Source organism: Gallus gallus, chromosome 2 (assembly GCF_016699485.2).
Source record: "Gallus gallus isolate bGalGal1 chromosome 2, bGalGal1.mat.broiler.GRCg7b, whole genome shotgun sequence".
In the NCBI taxonomy this organism is placed as follows: domain Eukaryota; kingdom Metazoa; phylum Chordata; class Aves; order Galliformes; family Phasianidae; genus Gallus; species Gallus gallus.
In genome coordinates this window covers 39250463-39271498 of record NC_052533.1, presented here as the reverse complement: position 1 = coordinate 39271498, position 21036 = coordinate 39250463, and the positions used below count along the sequence as shown (strand labels likewise).

Genomic DNA, 21036 nt, shown 5'->3' with positions numbered 1-21036 from the left:
GCAGCAACTCAAGGAAGGCTATCCTTCAGTGAAGGAAAACCAAAACACCAATTTATTACTTTGAAATAGATGACTCACATGTCAGAACCTGCACACTTCTTCCCAGGAGCTTCCTGATCTGATTTGTCATTCACCATCTAAGAGTAGAACGTTTGCACTTAAACTGAGAAGTACAAGTTAACAATACTCTTGGTACAATTGTTTCAGCTTGAGCAATGAAGGACTCAGCAACCAGAAATGGCCTGACAAGGTGCTGCTAGCCAGTATTGGTTAACAAGGCCCAATTCTTAAACTCTGCAGTCTGTAGGAAGCTATCGACTTCTAATTTGCAGCAAGTAGATTAACTGGGGGCAATTCTACTTTGCTAAGACTGGGGAACTCTAAGCCGCCTTTGTAAAATACAACAAAGAATTTTACAAAAGTGGTATACCACGTTGGAAAGCAGGATGCCAAAATCTTGAGACAAGCATATTTCCTAACAGAACTTTGTATTCCAGTACTGCATGCTGAAGAACTATGTTGATGTTGGGTCACAAATGTAGGTCTATGTTCTAAAACTGCAAACTTGAGAATCACAAATTACTACTATGTAGCTCTGAGCAATATGATAGTAGACATGGTTAGAAGTGGGATCCCCTAGGAAACTATTCTTAGGCACACAGGAATGGTGCAGAGCTGCAAGCTCTTTAAGGATGATTTTCTGAGTACACAAAAGCTCTCCATCCCCCATCATAAGAAATCAATCAGGGGAGGCAGAAAACCTGCATGATTGAGCACGGACTTGCTGGTCATACTGAGGGATAAAAAGAAAATGCTCTGGAAATAGAAGAAGGGACAGTGGCCTGGGAAGAATACAGGGATGCTGTCCAGACATGCAGAGATGGGATTAGGAAAGCCAAGGAACAGATGGAACTAAACTTGGTAAGGGATATGAAAAGAAAAAAACAAGAAAGGGTTCTACAGGTACATTATTCAGAAAAGATAAACCAAGAAGAGTGTATCTCCTCTGATAAATGAGAAGGGAAAACTGGCTTCCACAGACACATAGAAGGCTGGAGTACACAAGTTCTTTACCTTGGTCTTCACTGCCAGTCAGGCATCTCATGTCTCTGAAACTCTAGGGAGGGCTGTTGGGGAAGCAATATCCCTCCCACCATAAGAGTGGAGCAAGTCAGAAACTGCCTCATGAGACTGAACACGTACAAGTCTATGGGGCTGGCTGACATATATCTCAGGGCCCTAAAGGAACTGGATGATGTGGTTACTAAACCATTCTCCATCATATTTGAAAAGTCACAGCTCTCAGGCGAAGTGACTTGAGAAAGCGAAAGATCACTCCCATTTTTCAGAAAGGGATAAAGGAAGACCTGGAGTACTACAGGCCAGTGAGACACATCTTTTCCTGGGAATATCATAGAACAGATCCTCCTGGAAGAGATGTTAAAGCACATTCAAGAAGAGGAGGTGATGCGAGGCAGCCAGTATGGCTTCACCAAGGGCAGATCATGCTTGACAAATCTGGTGGCCTTCTACAACGGAATAACAGAATCAGTAAAACAGTTCATGTTTTCTGATGTTTTCTGATTTTTTTCTGCCTGGACATGTTCAAGGCCTTTGACATGGTCCCACACTAGATTATTATCTCTAAATTGGAGAGATATGGATTTGAAGGCTGGGCTATTTGCTGGATAAAGAACTGGTTGGACGATAGCAGACAGAGGACTGTGGTCAATAATTCTATGTCCAGGTGAAGGCCAATCACAAGTGAGTGTTCCCAAGTGGTCAGTCTTGGGACCAGTACTCTTCAGCATCTTTATCAATGACATAGACAGTGAGGACAAGTTCAGCCTCAGCAAGTTTGCTAACGACACCGAGCTAAGTGATGCAGTTGATACAATAGAAGGAAGGGATACCATCCAAAGGGACCTGGACAGGCTTGAAAAGTGGGATCATAGTATCCTAATGAGGATCAACATGGAGAAGTGCAGGGTGTTGCACTTCGGTTGTGGCAATCTGAAGTATATGTACAGATTAGGAAATGAATTCTTTGAGAGCAGCCCTGTGGAGAAAGATTTGGGGATCCTGGTAGATGAACAGCTGGACATGAGCCAGCAGCGTGCTCTTGCAGCCTGGAAGGCCAACTGTATCCTAGGCTGCACCAAAAGAGAGGTGGCCAGCAGCGAGAAGGACGTGTTTGAACCCCTTCTACTCTGCCCTCATGAAGCCCCATCTGGAGTACTGCATTTAATCTTGGAGTCTCCAGCGCAAGAAATTTGTAGAGCTATTGGGGCAGGTCCAGAGGAAAGACACAAAGATGATGAGAGGGCTTGAGCACCACTCCTATGAAGAAATGCTGAGGGAGCAGGGTTTGTTCAAACTGGAGAAAAGAAGGCTCTAGGGAGCCCTATTTGTGGCCTTTCAGCACCAGAGAGTAATTTTTAAACAGGAGAGATACCAACTTTTTACATGGTCTGTTAGTGATAAGATACAGAAGAATGGCGTTAAACTAAAGGAGAGGAGATTTAGGTTAGATGTTAGGTGGAAATTCTTTACTCAGAGGGTGGTGAAGCACTGGATATAGATGCCCCAACCGTGGAGGCATTCAAGGTCAAGTTAAATGGGGCCCTGGGCAACCTGATCTAGTTGGTGGCAAACCTGCCCAAGGCAGGGAATTGTAACTAGATGATCTTTAAGGTCTCTTCCAATCTAAACTACTCTATGATTCTGATTCTATAAGTGGTAGTACAAACAAGGCTGAGGGTTATCTAAATCACCAAACTTCCATATTTGTGCTCCTGCTCAGAAAAATCAAGTTCTTTAAACAGTCCTGTCTTAAAACAACTGAAATTGATTCCTTGAAAAAATATTTGTACATGTATCTGTCATCTGGATGTTATATTTGGACAGCAAGATTTCATAGCTGTCTGCAAGAATTATTAGACACAAACATATTCCAAGAGTGCATCTCTCAAGAGTGCCAATTTTAGTAGGGTAGATCACTTCCTTAGTAAATAAGTTTTGCATGTCTCAAGGTTTTTTTCTTCATAATATTTACATGAACAGTAATTCTGAGCAAAAAGAAAAAAAAAAGTGAAAATAGAATTGATAAAATACTTGTGTGCTTCTTACAGAGATTGGATTTATAACTCAGGCCTACATTTGTCACCCTTCTATCTTCATGTTAAAACATCTTAGCAGTTAAATATCTGCATAGATAATACAAGGTGTGTTTTTTAAAATAAATTTAAAGGTAATAAAATAAAACCCACCAACTCCACTGAACCTAAGTCATATTCCTTAAAGTATCAGTTTTTATCATGCGCAAAGTAACTATTGTTTAGAACAAAAATATCAATAACTAATAAAATGTAGAGACTCGTCTACTGGTATTCTCTCACTTCCAATTTTCCTTATCAAATGCTGCTTATAGAAAGCATTTGAAGTTTAGAAACACATATTTTTAACTGATAGCTCCTAAATCTCCTATTATACTTATGATGTTTTTGGAATTATACACAGATAGAAAATAAACGCTATGGCACTGGGCAAGACTTCTCTGGCACAGCTCAAGAAACTGAACTGTCGTATTTTTACTGTTAAACAACAGCCAGACAGTAGATATAATCTTTAAAAACAAGCCAAATAATGGAACTTCAGCCATGACTACTTGCATGTGCTAGGAGGGTCACTTTAAAACTTTTGCTCATAAAATAGAACATCTGCATTTCACTCAAAACCTTGCAAAGCATTCTAGGATTTAAGAGAACAAACAGAGTATAACACTTCAACAAACAAAATAAAGCCATTTTTAAACTTGCTAAAAATTAGAATTTCTGCTTTAAAAAGAGCACTTTTCAGTAGACCACAAGGGAGTAAAAAGCATCCATTAGGCCAGGTACTTCCCAACTGAAACATGGTAGCATAACACTACAAAGACCCTCTCTGAAAAACAGTGTACAGCTCTGCTCAACCACATTCAAGAAAGATAGAAAGTGGGAAAGGTATAGAAAAGGGCTATTGGTCAGTGGAATCAGGAAGAATTGATCTCTTCTAGAAACATCACTTTGCTTTACTCACCACGTGCAATGTTCATATGCAAACCTGCTTGAGTTCCAAATTAATTTAACCACAGTGAGACAGTAAAAATTGTGTAGGAGTGCCCTAAAAAGAACATGGTGTATTTACAACAGCAAAAGGCAGGATGCAAGTGGGATACTCTTGTGTTTTGCAAACACTCCATTTGTATCAACAGAAGTAGAAAAGTTAAAGGACTGTACTAGCATGGGAACAATGAAGGATGATATAGAAGGAAGACTTGATAGTTATCAAAGAGATATCAGCAAATGGGCAATAAATAGTATGTACAGGTATTACTCAGTACTTAATGAGACCTGTGGAGACCAGGTGACACGAGCGTGATGTTTTGTGAGAGCCTGTCATCACAGTATAAAGCACTTCTGGTCTCAGCTACCACAAATTCAAAAGATCCCCGATCAAAGCAGTAAAAAACTTCTAGTAAAATCCATTATAAGGGATAAGATACTAGATGATGCTCCTGGGAGGAAAGTGGTACAGTTGTTACTGTGTCAGACAGCATCCTTTAGAGGAGTGTGCATCACGCTGCCCAGATGCCTTGCGATCAAAGAGCCAGTATAACAGAGGATCACATGAGTGCAGAGAGGTGCCCTGGAAACTAACCTAATTGCTGACTGATGTAAGATGCCTGGCCTCTTCAGTGTACTCCTGCAAGCCAATCTGTACATTACTTATATTCTCAAGAGAAGTGAATAGCACGCAATAATGCAATCATATGAAATGAAACCATTTATTTGAACTTCAAGCAAAGCAAAGCAGAGTCTGCATCCAACACTCCTTTTCAACATAGTTCAAGAAGAATTAGAAAACTGATCACACAAAAGAGAGCCATTAGGTATTTTAGCCCATGAAATTTTTATTCTGAAAAAAGAAATATTTTCACTACTGCAGGCTCAGCAGCCACAGGAGAGAGGGCAATGCAGTGAGATCCTCGTGACCCCATCATAGAAAGAACTTGACTTGGTTTGGAGCTACTCTAATGCCTTTACTCAAATCATGACTTTACCATGTGAAATATGTGCAGAACAGTAAGAATGAGGTCTGAAATGAATTCAGGCATGCTGCTATTAGAGGTGACTTTTCACTGGTGAACAGTTTTTAAACACAGGAAAAGTTATTTTGGAAGTTAAGACACTGTGAAGACCCCTCCTTCCACATGCTGCTTTAGGCTGCATCGCTATAATTGAACAGTGCTATATAAACGATAGTCCTGGTTTTCTACAATAGGTTATCATCAGAGTAAGTGACTATGAAACTATTTAGATAAATGGTGGGATCATAATATTTTATGCAAAATGGACAAATACGTTACAGAGATATCTGGAAAACCTGGGGCTGCGTAGCACTCCTTCAAGCCATAAGCAGACAGTAAATCACTAAATCTCATCTCAGACTTTCCAATTTTGTTGTTGTTTTGGTTTTTGCCACTATTTGCTGACAGGCAGAAAAAATATTGCCTGAATGTGAGCAACATTTAATTTACCACCAATTTCCTTCCTATTTCTACAGCACATTCCTGAAAAGCACACAGCATTTTATTTCCAGTGCTCAGAAGAATTACTATTAAATAGTCAGACACCACTGATACATACCATAAAAATACCACTGTAATACTTTTTGCTACTCAAGAGAATTGCAATACGTTAAAAAATTTCTCTGGAATATTTTGAAATCATCATCCATAACTATGTGCATATAGTTATACAAATATAGTTAATTTAATACGTATCAACTATGCACGTGTATATTAAAATGAACATATATCTATATACAGAGAGACAAAATTGTGATACCACACTGAAACAGCAATGTGTATTAACTGGGTGGGATAGCAAAGTGGCAAAGATGCCTCTGAAGATGGGAAAGCCTTTCTTCAAGATATCTTCTTTGCCTATCACCAGCATCATTTAAGAACTATAAATGATTTAAGTGTACGCAAAAATTATGTCTGAGGCTTGGAATATACACCCACTTGTTCTGAGGAATTCAAACTTGAGCCTTCTAGCACCAGGCCTTATCTATCTCAACTCCCACATTTTCTGACTTCAGAAATGAAACAACCCATACTCCATTTCTTCAGTATTTCTCTTTTTTTTTTTTGGGGGGGGGTAGGGGGCGGGCGGGGGGGAGGGGATGGTCCTGATAAAATTATCTAGCTTGAAGTTGACTGAAAAGTGTCAGTCATTGGATGTACACCCTGCTACTTTCTGGCACTCACAATAAGCGTAGATTTATCCATTTTAACATGGGGAAAATTTTGCAAATTTGCATCCTATCAAATACTATTAAAAAATCCCAACATTCTAGTGCTGTGTTTACCTGTGGGAGGTCCAGTGTTTCCAACTAAAAATGCATTTATAGAGCAGCTGCTGTCATTAAACTTTTCACTGCTTTCCACAGTTTATGAGACTGCTATGTTATGAAATAACCTGCAGTAGGACGAGTGGCTTTGGTAGATGTAAATCTCCCAGAGATCCCCAGGACATACTCTTGTTTAGGTTACCTTGGGATGCAAATGAGGACTCCTCCTGCATACTCAGCTAGAGAAATGAGCAATTTAGGGTACCTAGGATCTTCCACATGTCTACCATTTTGGATCATGGCTCTGCCTCTCAACATACAAAAAGTCATCTTCGTCCCTGAGCACTAGAGAAAGCAGAAAAGCATTAATACACACTTCTTAAATATGGATTCATCTACACAATATGATTCTGCTGCACTCCTTTCCTCCTGTTAGATACGGAGGCATCTGCTGCAAGATTACTGGTAACGTTGTGGAAACTGCAAGGTAGAACAGATGGGAGTACCTACAGCAGCGCCCAGCAAAGCTAATATCCCCACATCTCATGTCAGGATTGGCCAGAAATTGACCCTCTGGTTCCATTTGTCTCAGGTGCTGTTCAGCAATATGAGAAACACCAAGTTGATCCAACATTCCAAGAAAGCTGAGATCAAATAAACCTAGAATTAAAGGCAGTGATTTCTAATGCCTCACTTAAACACAGATATGGAATGAGGTGTGTGTGCGTGCACTTCTTCTTGACATGACATTGAAAATGTCTTCATACTTAAGATGTGCATTCTTTATTTGCAATTGAAAAAGACTTTTAAAATATATATATATATATATTTTTTAGAAAAAGAACAGTAACACTTCAATCATTTCTAGGGTGCATTTTTCTAAAGCTACCAGTTCTTTAAGAAAATAACTTTCCTATGTTTAATCAGATACAAAAAGTACAAAATACCTTATAACCACCAAACATACTCCAAGTTCTCCGTGCCCATTTCCCAGGCTGCAGCAATGTGCAGCATTAACAGTATGGCCAACCTTTCAATATGGAATGACCCTCAAAGCTTCATATCTATCAGCTGCACTCTGACATTACAAAACACACTTCACCGTGCTTCATGTTCATTACTTAGCAACTGGACCTCTGCTCTAAGAACTGCATCCTTATTTACGCATGCACACGCTGGCACATCTTTCATAAAAGTACAAAAAGAACAGGGATTAAGGGAAGCTATGATCATGTGTTATAAAATTCTAAGTGGCATGAAAAAGATTCACAGAGAAGAAGAGCCTTCTGTCTCTTTCAATACAAGAATTAGCAGGCAATCAATGAAATCAGCATTGCAGGTTTAAGTTAAGCAAAGGAAACGCCTCTTTGATGAATATACAGTTAAACTTAAGAATTTCTTATGGCTACATGCTGTGCTGCCAACATTTTAAATCGAGAAAAAGTGGGAGAAATTCTTCATTTGGGGGTGGGGAGGACTGTTCAAGGTTATTAAATACAAGCTCAGGAAGCCCTAAACCACAAATTGCTGAAGGCTCAAAGGACATTCTGGGTAAGTATCCTCAAATACTTGCCCGCTCCTTTTACTCCTCTGTTGGCAAGTGCTGTCGTGTGCTATCAGAAAGCGAATCTGATGTTAGACAGATTTTTGTTCTGACCCAATATGGCCAGTTTTATATTCTTCATCACTTATATTTATGCTGAGACTCCAAAGTCAGACTAATGTGACTGCAAATAGAATTTGGGCCTTCATTTTGTCATTACTTCCTTTTCTGAACATAAATACATAAAAGGAAAGTCCAAGGACTGAAAAAATGAAATTATCTGTCATCATGACTCAGTTTGTTGCATGTATCACGAGGAGAGCTTAATCTGATAATTTTATACAATGGAAAAATAGAGGGTTTTTTTTCCAGTGGTAAAAATTATCATTCGTTAGTGATGAAAATTGCCTATGAGCCTAAATTTATTCAGATTACAGCCCAGCCGCTCAGACATGTCAGTTGAATAAGAGGCATTAATTAATAAGGAAAAAACAAGCAGAGTATTCACTAATACTGTAACATCTAGATATTCAGAGGGGGGTGCATATGTGCACTGGGAATATCTGTGTGCATTAGTAGTAGATTTGTGTTTACTGGCAGAAAACACACCTGTGTATTTCCAGGCTGATGAACAGTCACACAGCACTCACGAAGAAATGCTACCAAAGTTTGCACACCTGCTTTCCAAATCAAACAAAAATAACCTATGAGTGGCTTAATTTTAACACAAATTGCATTACTTTATTGAATCCGTGTCTCAGCCCAGACTAAGTGGTACCCCAAAATGCATGCACATATCCTCCCACTCATGGTCATGTGAATCATCTCCTCCTTCTGAGGAAGCATGCTAGATACAGTGATGTTTTGTTTCTCAGCTTACAAAAGCATCGTCCTCATGCTGAGTTACAGAAGAATATAATTAAATGATATGTCACTAAAAGAAAGGCTACGAACATTTTCTACCACAGTCATATTTTCTAAAACCACAGTTTTTTGATCATTTTGGTGTGGACTGGCTTTTTCCTGGTGAGTAAAGACGTGCCTACTGAATTTAGAACATAGTTTCTCTCAGCCTGAGCTGCAGATTCCCAGGCTGCATAGTTGTGGTCAGATAACTCCTCCATGGGGCGTTTGGAGTTTCCTGAGTATGGAGGGAAAAACGAATTAATCTGACTCCAGTGTTTAACTCATTTGCAAGACTCAGATTTCCTGTTCTGTAAACATAAAGGGTTCGCAAAGAGCGCGTAAGAGCTTCCAAGATGTATAGCTATGTGAGTGCTAAAGATAGGGAGCCCCATTCTTCTTTCTGGCTTTAACTGCCAAAGCTCTGTGGATTTCAGCAGTATTATTACCAATTCAAATGTGTTCCAAATCAGAGGAAAGTCAAGAACAATGTGTGTTTATGAAAAAAGGCCAATTCTTGTTTGGCTGAAGTTCATAACCCGAAAAGAACCCAGTAATTCCAGTGTTCTCCAGCCTAAATACTGGCTATGTCTTTCACTTACCAGCATCTGTTCTGTGGTGCAGGGCATTAAGAGCATGGAGATGGATATATTTACTGATTATTTACATTGCAATTTTCAAAGGCAGAGGAATGTTTTAATCTTAGATGAAGTTACAGTATGAAAAAAATCAAGTCAATCTAGAAACTAACGCAGCACTTGAATGGGAAAGTAAAATGCCATGGCAAGGTCTATTTAAGGTGATAGGTAGAGAATAAACATAATTATATGTGCCATAAAATTTTTCTAAGCTAACTTAAGTGGTTAAGAAAGGTGCTGAGCTAAGATTTTTGGGAACAAAGGAACATAGCACTGACCTAATTCCTTTCCATTAATCAACAGCAAAGTCCTATTCACTTCCAGGAGAGTAGAATTATGCTAAGTTAAGCACTTCTGAAAACCTCTGAAGAAATTTTTGTGTATAAATTTGGCAGGTGTGGTACAAGCATTGCCTATGAATATCCCCTTCACAGTGACCTACATCATTTCAGGAGAATTACACACGTGTGCGAAAGGACAGTTGGATTTTAATATCCTCAGTATTACTTAATATTCTTGTTTCAAGAATGGCTCCAGCTAATGCACTCCATGTTTGCTTGTGAATATCTAGAAACAGGAACAGTATCATTAGCTACCAGATAGTTCTCAGATAGGAGAATGACGTTTTTTAGGCTAGACAAGATTATGAAGTATTCCCATTAGGATCGTGTATCTCCACTATCATTTCAATCCATTACATTAGATGTTGCTTACAAAGCTGCTCACTGCTTTAGCCTTAATTGTTAGAAAGCTCAAACCAAATCATCTGCTGCTTCAGATTTTCTAGAACTTAAAGTTAGCACTTTGCTATAGCAAATCTGTATTTCATTCCTGAATTCAGTGTTCCATCTCACAAAAATATCTGGGTTTGGAAAAGCACATTTTCCAAAAAAATAAAAAAAAAAAATAAAAAAATCTATAAAACCTACAACAAACAAATAATTTAGCATTTCTATGATGCCTTTGTCTTCCTCAACCACTATTCTTTAAATAATGAAAGAATATTCTGTATTGATAAAAATAGCACCTAGGGGGCAACTCCAGCAAGGAAAATATTGTTCCCTTTTAGAAGAATGAAAGGCAGCTCATGCAAAGCAACACCACAGATAAACAGGTGAGAGGATGAGGATGGTACAGCTTTGATAAGTGTCAGTACGTTAAGCTGCTGGGCATGTGGTTATTGCTTAAAAAGAGCTCTGTTTGTGTGGCTGACTTGCTTAAAGAAAACAAACAAAAGAGATACACTGGCATCTCTAATTTACAAATCTGAACGTAGCCACCTTTCACGTGTTCCCAGCTATAATTTTTCATTGTAATTTAACCCAGGCTTGTTATTGATTCAGCTCAGCGTTGGACACACACTGTGCACAAGTACAGGGTGAGACAGTAAAACGCTTTAGCAAGACAGCACGGAGCATTCGCGGCGGAGCACTCCTCACAGACACACAGATTCTTCTGTGGGATTTCCTTTTCCTTGGAGACAAACTGTCTATTTAACTCTAGAGCAGCCAGCTCTCTGCTCCTTTCACAAGCTCTTATACTTGGCTCTGTTCTGTGGGAAAAGTTTCCCTTTCACATTTCACCTCAATTGTGATTGCTCTCTATGTTTAAGATTCTGCATGATGGAGATATGAGAAAAATATCACACAAGAAGCAAAATTCTTTTCTTTATTTCTCTCAATGAACAAAACTCATCCGAGTCTATTGACACAGGCCTTTATCAGATCTAGGTTGTGTGGCGTGCACTCTGTATGGCATTTATTGCATCAGAGTAGCCAATAAATGTTCCTTGGATTTCAACAACTACCAACGCTGATTAAATACTTCCTCGGTGTTCACATTCCTGACACAGGTAATGAGGACATCTAAAGGCAGTATTACACATAAAAAGCAAAACTCCGGGAAGACAATCATCATACATATTTTTTGATCCCTATAAATGCATTTGGAATAATAACATGATTAAAAAAACTTTCTTGATAAATGTTTCTTTCAGCTGCTAGGTAGCCATTATATAAGAAGCCATTACATGCTCTTTGCAAGAACCTATCTTTGCTGGAACTTCCACTTTACATGGTCTTTACAACAGACTAGAACTGCAAATAAAAGATGGTAGTGAGATCCCAGAAGTGTATGTGTAGGTATAGACCAATCCCACAATAGCGCTGTCCATCAGTTTCAACATTGACAGAAGTTCAGATCCTCAAAGTTATTTAGAGAACTAGCTTCTCTTGAGTCAGTAGGCGAAAACAGACTCCTCAGTATCATTAAAAGCTTACCAACAAAGCAGATTTAGAGGTCTCACTACAAATATACTGTACAGGGCTCTTCAGGACAATTGCAAATGCCAAAAATAGATGTGCATACAGATTTCATTAATATGTTTATATATATATGTATATGTATATATATATGTATACACATATATGTATATGTATATATATGTATGTATAGTGTACTAACTTCTTTTCTCTACTAGTAGAAGCCAACTCACGTGCTACTAAGACTCTCCTACTTAATTTTCCATGTCCCATCTGTAACATTTTTCAAGAAAATGCCTGAAATGAGCATACAGAAAAAATGCAAATGATGCATAAATCATGCACATAAGCATAATCTTTTCAGTGTTGTGTTTGTGTGGCTTCTAACACAAAGAGAGAAATAAATCAACTATTCCTACAAGACTACCTATTGCTATCAGTTGTGACATTTTCAGCATGAAAATAAAAACAAAACAAAAAAATCCCCAGGACACTATTAGCCCAGACAAGTACATGCACACACAATGAATCTGCATGTTTGAATTGATTCCAAAGATGACCAAAAACATGTATGAAGTATACGGAAACTATCAGTCAGCAGCTCCATTGCATTATTTTTTTTTTTTCAATAAATCAAAGTGTTATAAGGATTTTTGCTAATGATAGACAACTTAGATGAATGTCACTGGATGCAAGAGAATGGCAGTAGTCAAAATCTGCATTGAGTACTTATGTGAGAGAAAACCAAAGAGGCAAGGAGAGAGTATATGCTTAAGACCGCCTAGATCTCCTGATGGCAGGAGGCTGGGAATGTCCCCATCCTACCGGATGGGCAGCCATTCACAGGCTCCCACTCACCTCTGCAAGCACAGCACTGCTTTTCCTCTTCTACTGAATCCTCTCCTGTCTGCTTTGCACTAGGCTGAACAGCATCCAAGAGAACAAAATGAGAGATTCAAACACGTTTAATGGTGTTTTTCCCTGCATAGGGTTACAGCAAGTATTAGCCTTGATGGGACAAGTTTTCCAACAGAGATGGGACTTGGAGCATCAATCCACCAGAGTTTAACCTTCTTCCAGAGGCAGCACTGTGAAACAAAATCAGCCAAGAGGGTGTCCAAATGCTATAAAAATGAGGGAGGTGGCTGTATTTAAGCATCAATAAAATGAGTATATTTTACTCAAGTATCCACAAGATACTTCTGTTAGCCAACATGGGTGGGGGTTCAGTTCTGCTTTTTGTTTTTTAAATAAGATTCCTGGATTTCTATGAGAAAAATTATACTGTGTTAAAACTGAGAAAGAACTTCTCTTTCCGAGCAAGATCTCTCTCCAGGAAAACATCACAGAAGACACCGACATTTCAGTATACTTTTCTTTGCTACTGGAGAAGGCCAGTGCAAAGAAAAGCTGGCCAATGCTTTGTTCACCTTCATTCAAAAGCATTCGTGTCTGAACTAAGATTTTTGACATTCACTGAACATAGATTACTATCTTTTACCTGGCCCCTGTGCCAGGACAGTTCCCCTGTTCTGGAACACAGAAGAGAAAATAAAGAACTTCGACTCTGTTTTGCAAAGGGATAGCATGCAAATGTTTTAGGTAATTTCTTCACACTTCGACTTTTTTCATGAGATTGCTACCACTTAATACTGATTTGAGCAGTTCTCAGAACAAAACTACTCTGGATAAACTTCCAGAAATGCAAGCTAACTTCTTCCACCTCTTTTTTTCAGGGCGCTTTGAGCACCCACTGTTAATTCAGACACTGGCAGGTAGTGTTGTCTTTCAGTCCTGTTACACAACTTGGCTTCCAACATCTGCAAAAGCTAACGTGTTTCTCCAGATAGATTTGCTTTCCCAGGCTCCTGACTTCTCAGTAATGTGAGGTACTTTGTGTGGAGCTGTCTCAGTTCCCGCTGAATCCCTATTTTTCTAAATACTTTCTGATTTTTTCAGAGATAGGAAAAGTCAGTTGTATATTTATCCTGAATTATCAAACACACTATAAAGGACCTATCTCAGATTCCAGGCACCATGGCTAAATATTAAAAATACAGTCATCCTTATGCAAACAAGAAGTATACATGCCAGACTCCTCAAAATCACAAATGGCTCCAGTCACAGAACACCCAGAAAACAAACCTCAGTGGCTGGTCCAGGCCTTCCCACTCTGAAAGCATCAGACCAGAAGTTAGCTCCCAGAACACTGGGCATTCCAAACCAGCATTTTAAGTCACACTTAGGTTTTGGTATTTCCACATATGCAAGTGCTGTAGATGCTCACTGTTCTGAATCACGACAGATATGTCCTAATGCTGTCGACACCTGAGAATACTGAATATAAGTTTATCTTTTAATCTTACACTTTACATCTCTAATTTTAAGCCCACAACTTAACATATTTTTGTAGTTAGAATCCATCTGGACTGTCACAACTCCATGGGGCCAAATGGGATCCACCTGAGGGTGCTGAGAGAGCTGGTGAAGGTGATTCCCAAGCCACTTTCCACCATCTATCAGTGTTCCTGGTCAATCAGAGAGATTTCAGAGGATGTGAGGCTTCCCAGTGGGAAGCCTCCATCTTTATTGATGATCTGAATGGGGGGAATGAACACACTCTTGGTAAGATTGTAGGTGATACCAAGTTGGGAGGAAGTGTTGATCTGCCTGGGGATAGAAAGGCCCTGCAGAGGGATCTGGACAGGCTGAATAGCTGGGCTGAGGCCAATAGAATGAAGTTCAACAAGACCAAGTGCCAGTCCTGCACCTTGGTCGCAACAACCCCATTGCACCACTACAGGCTCAAGGCTGGGCTGAGGAAAAGGATCTGAGGGTGTTGGTTGACACTTGCCTGAAGATGTGCCAGCAGTGTGCCCAGGTGGCCAAAAAGGCCAATGGCATCCTGGCTTGTGTCAGAAATAGTGAAACCACCAAGACCAAGGAGGTGATTGTTCCCCTGTATTCAGCTCTGGTGAGGCTGCGCCACAAATACCGTGTTCAGTTTTTGGCTCCTTACTATAAAAAGACATTGAGGCCCTGGAGCATGTCCAGAGATGGGCAACAAAGCTGTGAAGGGTCTGGAGCACAAGTTTTATAAGGAGCATCTGAGGGAACTTCTCCAGATTTGTTCAGTCTTCTCCAGACATCTTCAGTCTGGAGAAGAGGAGGCTCAAGGAAAATCTTATTGCTCTTTACTACTCCCTGAAAGGAGGTTGTGGTGAATGGGGGTCATCCTCTTCTCCTTGATAACAGTGATACAACTACAGGGAATGGCCTCAAGCTGCTCCAGTGAAGGTTAAGGTTGGATATTAGAAAAAAACTTCTCTGAAAGAGTGGTGAGGCATTGAAACAAGCCACCCAGGGAGGTGGACGAGTCACCACTCTTGGAGGTGCTCAAGCAACACACAGATGCAGTATTAAGGAACACGGTTTAGTGGGCAGTATTGGTAGTAGGTAGACAGTTGGACTAGATGATCTTAGAGGTCTTTTCCAACCTTAATTATTCTATGATTCTATAAAGCAGCTTAGCTTGTATTCTGGGGCACTGTTAAATGGAATACATGGATCATACCCAGTTATTTTACGGCATTGTGTGTGTAGTTCAGTATACGGTAAAAGAACCTCCTTTACCACAAACAGTTTTTTGTTTCTGTTTTTTTTTTTAATGAAAAATATATTTTTAATATGATATCATTTAAAAGTAAAGGTTTAAATCAACAGTACTCCTTTAAATTGAAATGTTCACATGCTGTGATTATTTATTAGTTGATTTGTCTCTGTTTTCATATTACCCATTTGTTTTTACTGTTCAAGACTCCAGGCTGATATCATTTCTGCAAAGACAAACTCAGGCAATATTTAAGGGCTTTTAGTGATTCTAAGACAGGGCACTTCGAAAGTACAAAGCTGAGGCTATTTTCACCAGCCGACGCAGTCTAGAGCCCAAAGACACATGATTACACCTTCAGAAAGGCAGCAGCCGGAGCACATGATAATAATTTCCCGCAACCCCTGCAGCCCCTTTGCTTGTGGACAAAGGATTTTTCCAGAACAAGGGTATTTCACCTTGCTTGATGCTTGCTACAAGATGCAAAGCATGGCTCCTGCAGCCTCTCTGAACAACACATACCAGTGACCTTCAGGCAATCTCTAGCAAATATTCTTTCAGAAAATCTGGTACAACTCTATTTATACTCTTAAAGTAAAGGTACAGGAGAAGCCAAATTGAGACAAATAAAGCAAACTTTTTGTATGCTCAGGCAGTCTCTCCTTTAGAGAGACCTACCAGGCACATAATAGAGGAATGCACATTCCAAGGCAAAGGAGCCCAATGGAGACAGCTACGTAATTCCTTCCCAGTATGGCCAGCACAAAGGCGTTGCCAGCACTCTGCCACTGCAATGCTCTGGACCTTATAGCCCTACCCCAAGGGAGTTAGAAATTGGGAATCAGAGTAGAACCTCTTGCACAGGACATGGCCCTTGAGAACACAAATCACAGGGCAAACAAGGCACTGGAACCAAAGGACGAAACAATGAAATACGCAATCCAAAAGCCTATGAAAAACAGGAACAAAACAAACTCTTGGAAATCTCACAGCTCAGACATGAGACAGAGTTCAGATAAACTAGTAATTATGCAGTTGCTCTTACCTTTGCCATCTGCGCTTGCACGCCATTTGCTTTGAGAGATGCTACTGCTTTCTGTGCTGCTGCCGGGCTGTCAAAATCTACAAAACCGTAACCTAAAAAATAAACAATAGATACATATTATCATTAGCCATCAGCGTGCACATAGATCAAGATTTCATTGCTTAATGAAGACCTTTCCTTCTCTCACACTGTGTCACAGTTTTCTGGTAGCGCTTCCACCAGCAGCAGCCATCACACCTCTGTTTATCTTGGCTTTCCTCCTGCCTTCTCTAGACCCAATTAGTCCTTTCCTGACCTAATAGGATCTAAAAAAGTGCAATGACTTGAGGCTTCAGAGTGAAGCAAGGTGTACAGGAGAGGGGACAAACGGCAGCCCTTTGCCTGTCCTGATAGGAAAGTGGGACACTTTCCCTGTCAGACCTCTGGTGCAGTGAGTTCCTGCCCTATTTCTTCCACGAGAGGAGGCACAGTCCTTGCCACCTGCCCAGGTGAGCAGCCACCATCGCCATGCTGGGCAGCTGTCCCCACTTCATGATGCTGCCTGCTTCCATTTTGCAATACAAGTCTACGTAGAAATGGTCTCTGCAGATAACATGCCCTTATAGAAGGCTGTCATAGAAATCTACAGCTTGCAGTGGTTTAGATCATGAAAAAACAGCCCTCCTTTCCTGTTCCTTTAACCACACAAGGATGAAGCTTTGTACAAGGAGGGTCCTAGGTCTCCGCAACCAGCTGGGGCCTGGTGTGTGGGGCAAGGAGCCCACAGCAGATCTGCAGCAGGTGGGAGCACTCAGGGGAGATCTCCGAACCTGTGCTGGGCCAGCAGCCACCAGGTAGCTGCAGAAGATAATAGGATAACCAAGTCACAGCCTGCTCATACTTCATCCCTTTCACCTCCAAACCTGGAATGGAGGACCACCAGGAGCTGCTTCAGGGTATTTGTTGAGCATTAGCTTAGAGAAGGTGCATCTGACAGATTGACAAGAAGTGGTCATCTGTGATTGGTAAGGAATGGTCGTCTGCTTCTAAGTGGCTTTACAATGTCAGTATTTGCAGTAGTTCAGTTTATCAACCACTCCTATCTTCTTCCCTCACTGCATCCCTCCCCATTTCTTTCCTTCAACAAGGAAGACTGGCATGCCCAAGCAGGAGGATCACTGCTGTTAAGCCCCTACTGGACATCAGCCCTGGAAGAACTTTTGTTTACCTAGAGACACAAAGATGGGCAGAGGACACAAAATGAACTTTTAACAACTTCTAAGCACTTAACGGCACTTAAGTCTTGCACATAAAGCTTTCAACAGATTTTGGAAGACTTAATAATCTCACCAAGCAGCTGCATGGATTTCACAATCCATCCAGGGAACCCTTTGAAAACCTGAGCCTACATCCCACTAAGCAATTGAGACACAGGTAGGCACATGCTGCTCAGCCAAGTCATGGCTGGAGGCCACCTCTCCCCTGGAAGCCATATGCTTGAAGCTGAACCGCCTGAAAGCTTTAATAATATTAGCACAAGCATATTTATAGTATCACAGCTCCTTTGCAGACATCTCCATTTACTACATCAATACATATAATACAGGAGGCAACCACAGATATGCTTTCCTGCTGTATCCATTTTTCTCTTGCCAGCCTTTCTTCCTCCTCATGTGAGGCCTCATTGCCTTCCTCTGTGTGCCACATCTGTGCATGAGAATGTGTGCCTGCGATCACCTTGCCCCAGGTTATAAACATCTCTCTCTATTACTTTGGTATGTATGCATTACCAATGATCAGATAATTTTGTGTGTATGGATTTTTGTTGTTGTTGGATTAAATCTTATTTGCAAAGCTTTAAGAAAATGAAAAATAAATTAGAAAAAAAAAAAGGCACCAAGATTGTTAAAGAAAATGCTGACAAAGCCTATGAAGATGCTGAAAAGCACTATTTTGATAACAAAGTCAAGATCTGAACCTTTCTCCTCAATTTGTTTTTCTGTTGTTCTTTTTGGAGTGTGTGTTGGTGGGGTTTTTGGTTTTTGGTTTTTTTTTTTGGTAGGGCATTACTGCAAATTGAGGGAAAGTCTGAACAACTGTGTATTGGGACAGCATACCTAATAAATTGTCGTGAAAAGCACTCTGGAGTTTGGTCAATAGGGAGGAGGTTGCTTTATCTATTCAGTTTCTCCCATTTAATTTTCCCTTTTTTAATGCTACAGAGCATACTACCTGGAAACCAGCCTGTTCTCCATGGCAGGTTGCTCTGCCTTGTTCTTCAAGCTGCAGAGCAGCAGAGAAGCTGGTGCTGTTTTGAACCAAAAAGCCTCTGCTACAGGAGGCTTCCTCCCTTGCTTCCTGTAGTGCCTCTGCCCTATGGGAGGGCAGCAGATCAGAGGCAACTGCAATCTTGCTAAAGGAGAGATCCTGTCAAGAAGCCAGAGCTGCCAAATGGGAAACCTGAAACGCATTGGGAAGTCATGGGGTGGCTTGGATCAAACACAGCGCAAATGATTTTTTTAGGGTAGCAAAGTGCTCTTCTCAGGACATAAAATTTCTTTTTATTTCTCACTGTGTTCATGCCAGAAAACTTGGAGGTGACTGTGCAAAAATAAGCTAACGCTCCCCTTAAAAACAGATAACAGCATCGGAATTTGACTTTTATCATCAGTGCACACAGCACACTATTCATGTATGCAGTAATAGAAGGGAAGTGATTTTTTAATATAAATTTCTAGACAGTACAGTAAGTATTCTCATCTAAGTTATTATTGCTTGTAAATATAAGCTGGATTATCAGAGAGTGTTCTGGTGTTGCACTGTAGGGATCAGGCACATCTAACAGTGGATTACTGAAGATTATCATCAGTCCATAATGTTTAAAGCAGTGGATCTCTCCTAAACATTTATTCAATAGGCACTAGTGGCTAAGATATCTGTGTCATAGATCCAACGACAGTCTCAAGACAAAAATCTTGCATCTTCAGCTGGCCATTATGCATTCTGGCATTAATACTACTTGCATCACTGCAAAGCTGCTCTTTCTCCTTCCCACAAGCTAATTTCCATTCCAAGCATCTTTCTGGCCCTCCCGACACATCTCTCCACCACACACAGAACATCAGGACAAAATCACTCCATGGCTGCAAAGCACTCCAAAGCACATCAATCTGCTGCAAGGGAAGCCAAGTTCCCAGGCTGCTTCAGCATTCAAGTATCCTTACAAGAACTCTGCAATGCTATAGAACAGAAAAACAAGGATGTCGCCTTTCTCCACAGTTTACGTTCTTCCTTGTACATTCTTGTAGATGTTTATGTGCTACGCTGACCATCTACACTTGAGTTTTTCATTTGTTTAGAATCTCACTTCATTTTTATTTTGTTGTTGTTAATGTTTTGGGCACTGAGAAAGTAGCACAGGCTATACATATATATATATATGTTTGTATGTATGTGTTTTTGTTTGTTTGTTTGTTTATTTGTTTGTTTTTAACGTGACTTTCCTGGTAGATTGAGTATAGACAGCAGCTAAGGCTGGATGCTGTGACATCTCCTGCTCTCCCCATAGCACAGAGGAGCACCCAAGATATGAGAGCCCTGCCCTTTAGGACAGGCCAGGATGTGCCCTGGCCCCTGGCCAGGCTGTGGTGGCTGCCCTGACAGGTGCATAGCCAGCTCTGGCCACATAGGCTGGGCTCCCTGCTCAGCCAACCGTTCCTTGGTTCTCCTGGGAGGAGGCAGCGCGCGGGCTGGAAATGTCCTTTGGGACAGATTCATACTGGGAGCTGCCAATTGGATGCTGCTGCTGTAAGAAAATGTCTGCATTGCTTCTACTTCTCTGAAAAACAAATGCAGAACTCACCAGCCCCACCCTCTCCTATCTTCAAATTCCAGAGCTTGGCTCAGTGTTTTGTTCCTGGTTTTGTTTGTTTGTTTGTTTTTTCCTTATTGTTTTGATAGCTGCCTCATGAACATTCTCATCTATGGACTATCTTTATCTTTTCCAGTTTTTGTGCAGAACGTCATGGAAAGCACATGCAGCTTCTATACCAGGACCTCCAGATTGCTCACAAGAATCTATCTCCACCACAGGAAACCAAAACCAAAACTATTTCCTCTTTCCTCATGAGGCATCCTGCCCTTTTCCTTTAAGATCACAAGGCACAAATAGGGAGAGCTACATTATCCCTTGCTGCTGGGAGAGTCAGAAATTGAACTTATGACCAATGGAAGCCTCTTAGATCAAGAGCACTTACAGCGCAGGTGAGTTTGGGTACAATGATTCCAGGATCCTAAGTTCTTTTGTGGAGTGACATGTATGACTAGTTTGTAAATGTGAATACAAAAAAACCCGACAACCCACACACCAGAAAACAAGACAAGACTATCTAGATTAATTGTTCGACCTTTCCTACAAGAAATAAAACGCTTGTAATTTTGTTTTGGCTTGACGCCATTAGAGCTAAATAATTAAATTTCAGGAATAAAAGCAGTGATTTTGTACCTGTGGGGGAAAGAAAACAGCTAAGCATCAGCAAGAGCAAGTTTATAGCTCGCTGCAGTAAGTGCTACCCGAATACCCCGGCAGACGCTAAACGTCTCCGTCTCCTACAACCCCAGCGGCTGGGGGCCTCCTGTTCTCCATTCCACAGCTCCATAAT

At 40.6% G+C, this 21036-nt stretch overlaps 1 protein-coding gene across 9 annotated transcripts in view; it reads right to left on the bottom strand.

The window, feature by feature from the left end:
• The window catches only part of RBMS3 (RNA binding motif single stranded interacting protein 3), a 698917-nt gene that overhangs the window by 241422 nt on the left and 436459 nt on the right, over window positions 1-21036 (bottom strand). For all 9 annotated transcript variants that reach the window (XM_015281782.4, XM_015281784.4, XM_015281783.4 and 6 more), the window contains one exon: window positions 16397-16488. In XM_015281782.4, the coding sequence (XP_015137268.1) occupies window positions 16397-16488 (92 nt within the window). The remainder of the gene's footprint in view (window positions 1-16396; window positions 16489-21036) is intronic.